Source organism: Pterocles gutturalis, unplaced genomic scaffold, assembly GCF_000699245.1.
Source record: "Pterocles gutturalis isolate BGI_N339 unplaced genomic scaffold, ASM69924v1 scaffold2302, whole genome shotgun sequence".
Taxonomy (NCBI): domain Eukaryota; kingdom Metazoa; phylum Chordata; class Aves; order Pterocliformes; family Pteroclidae; genus Pterocles; species Pterocles gutturalis.
The window spans coordinates 1-548 of NW_010114967.1; the positions used below are offsets into that span (position 1 = coordinate 1).

General features: G+C 64.2%; 1 protein-coding gene across 1 annotated transcript in view; it reads left to right on the plus strand.

Annotated features, from left to right (window-relative positions):
* The first annotated feature begins 385 nt into the window (after positions 1-385).
* Positions 386-548, plus strand: part of CD74 (CD74 molecule, major histocompatibility complex, class II invariant chain) — a 2,439-nt gene continuing 2,276 nt past the window's right edge. Inside the window, exon 1 of the mRNA XM_010074982.1 lies at positions 386-548. This exon is cut by the window's right edge and continues 24 nt beyond it. Within this exon, the coding sequence (XP_010073284.1) occupies positions 386-548 (163 nt within the window).

Genomic DNA, 548 nt, shown 5'->3' on the forward strand with positions numbered 1-548 from the left:
AACTAAGGGCACCCCAGCATCCCATGGTCTCTGTCCTCTGGTCCCCAGCACCAGCAAGGCTTCAGGTGGTTCCATCATCCTGCCAAAGGCGATGCCCGGAGAGATGCTGTGCCCCAAAATCCCCTGGCAGCGCCCTGCCTGCAGCCCCCATGTACCCACACGATCCCTCGGGTACCCCTCCCATACCTCCCCCTCCTCGCCCCCGCAGTGGGTTTCGGTTCCCCCGTCATGGAGGGGTGACATTCACGCGGAAATCTCACTTCTGCTCACCAGCGATGGGGGAATTTGCGTTTGTCTGGCTGCAAACCCCCCGGGAGGGGGGTGTTTGGGGCAGTGCGGGGGGGTGACGTGGGCTGCAGGAGGGGATTTCTGGGGGGGGCTGGTGATGGCAGGGTATGAGGACATCCCCTGCTGTGGGTGGCTGGGGCTGAGCCCCCTCTCCGTGTCCTGCAGGTCTGCATGGGGCCGCAAAGCCGCCCTGTCCACTCTGTCCATCCTGGTGGCCCTGCTGATCGCTGGCCAGGCTGTCACCGTCTACTTCGTATACC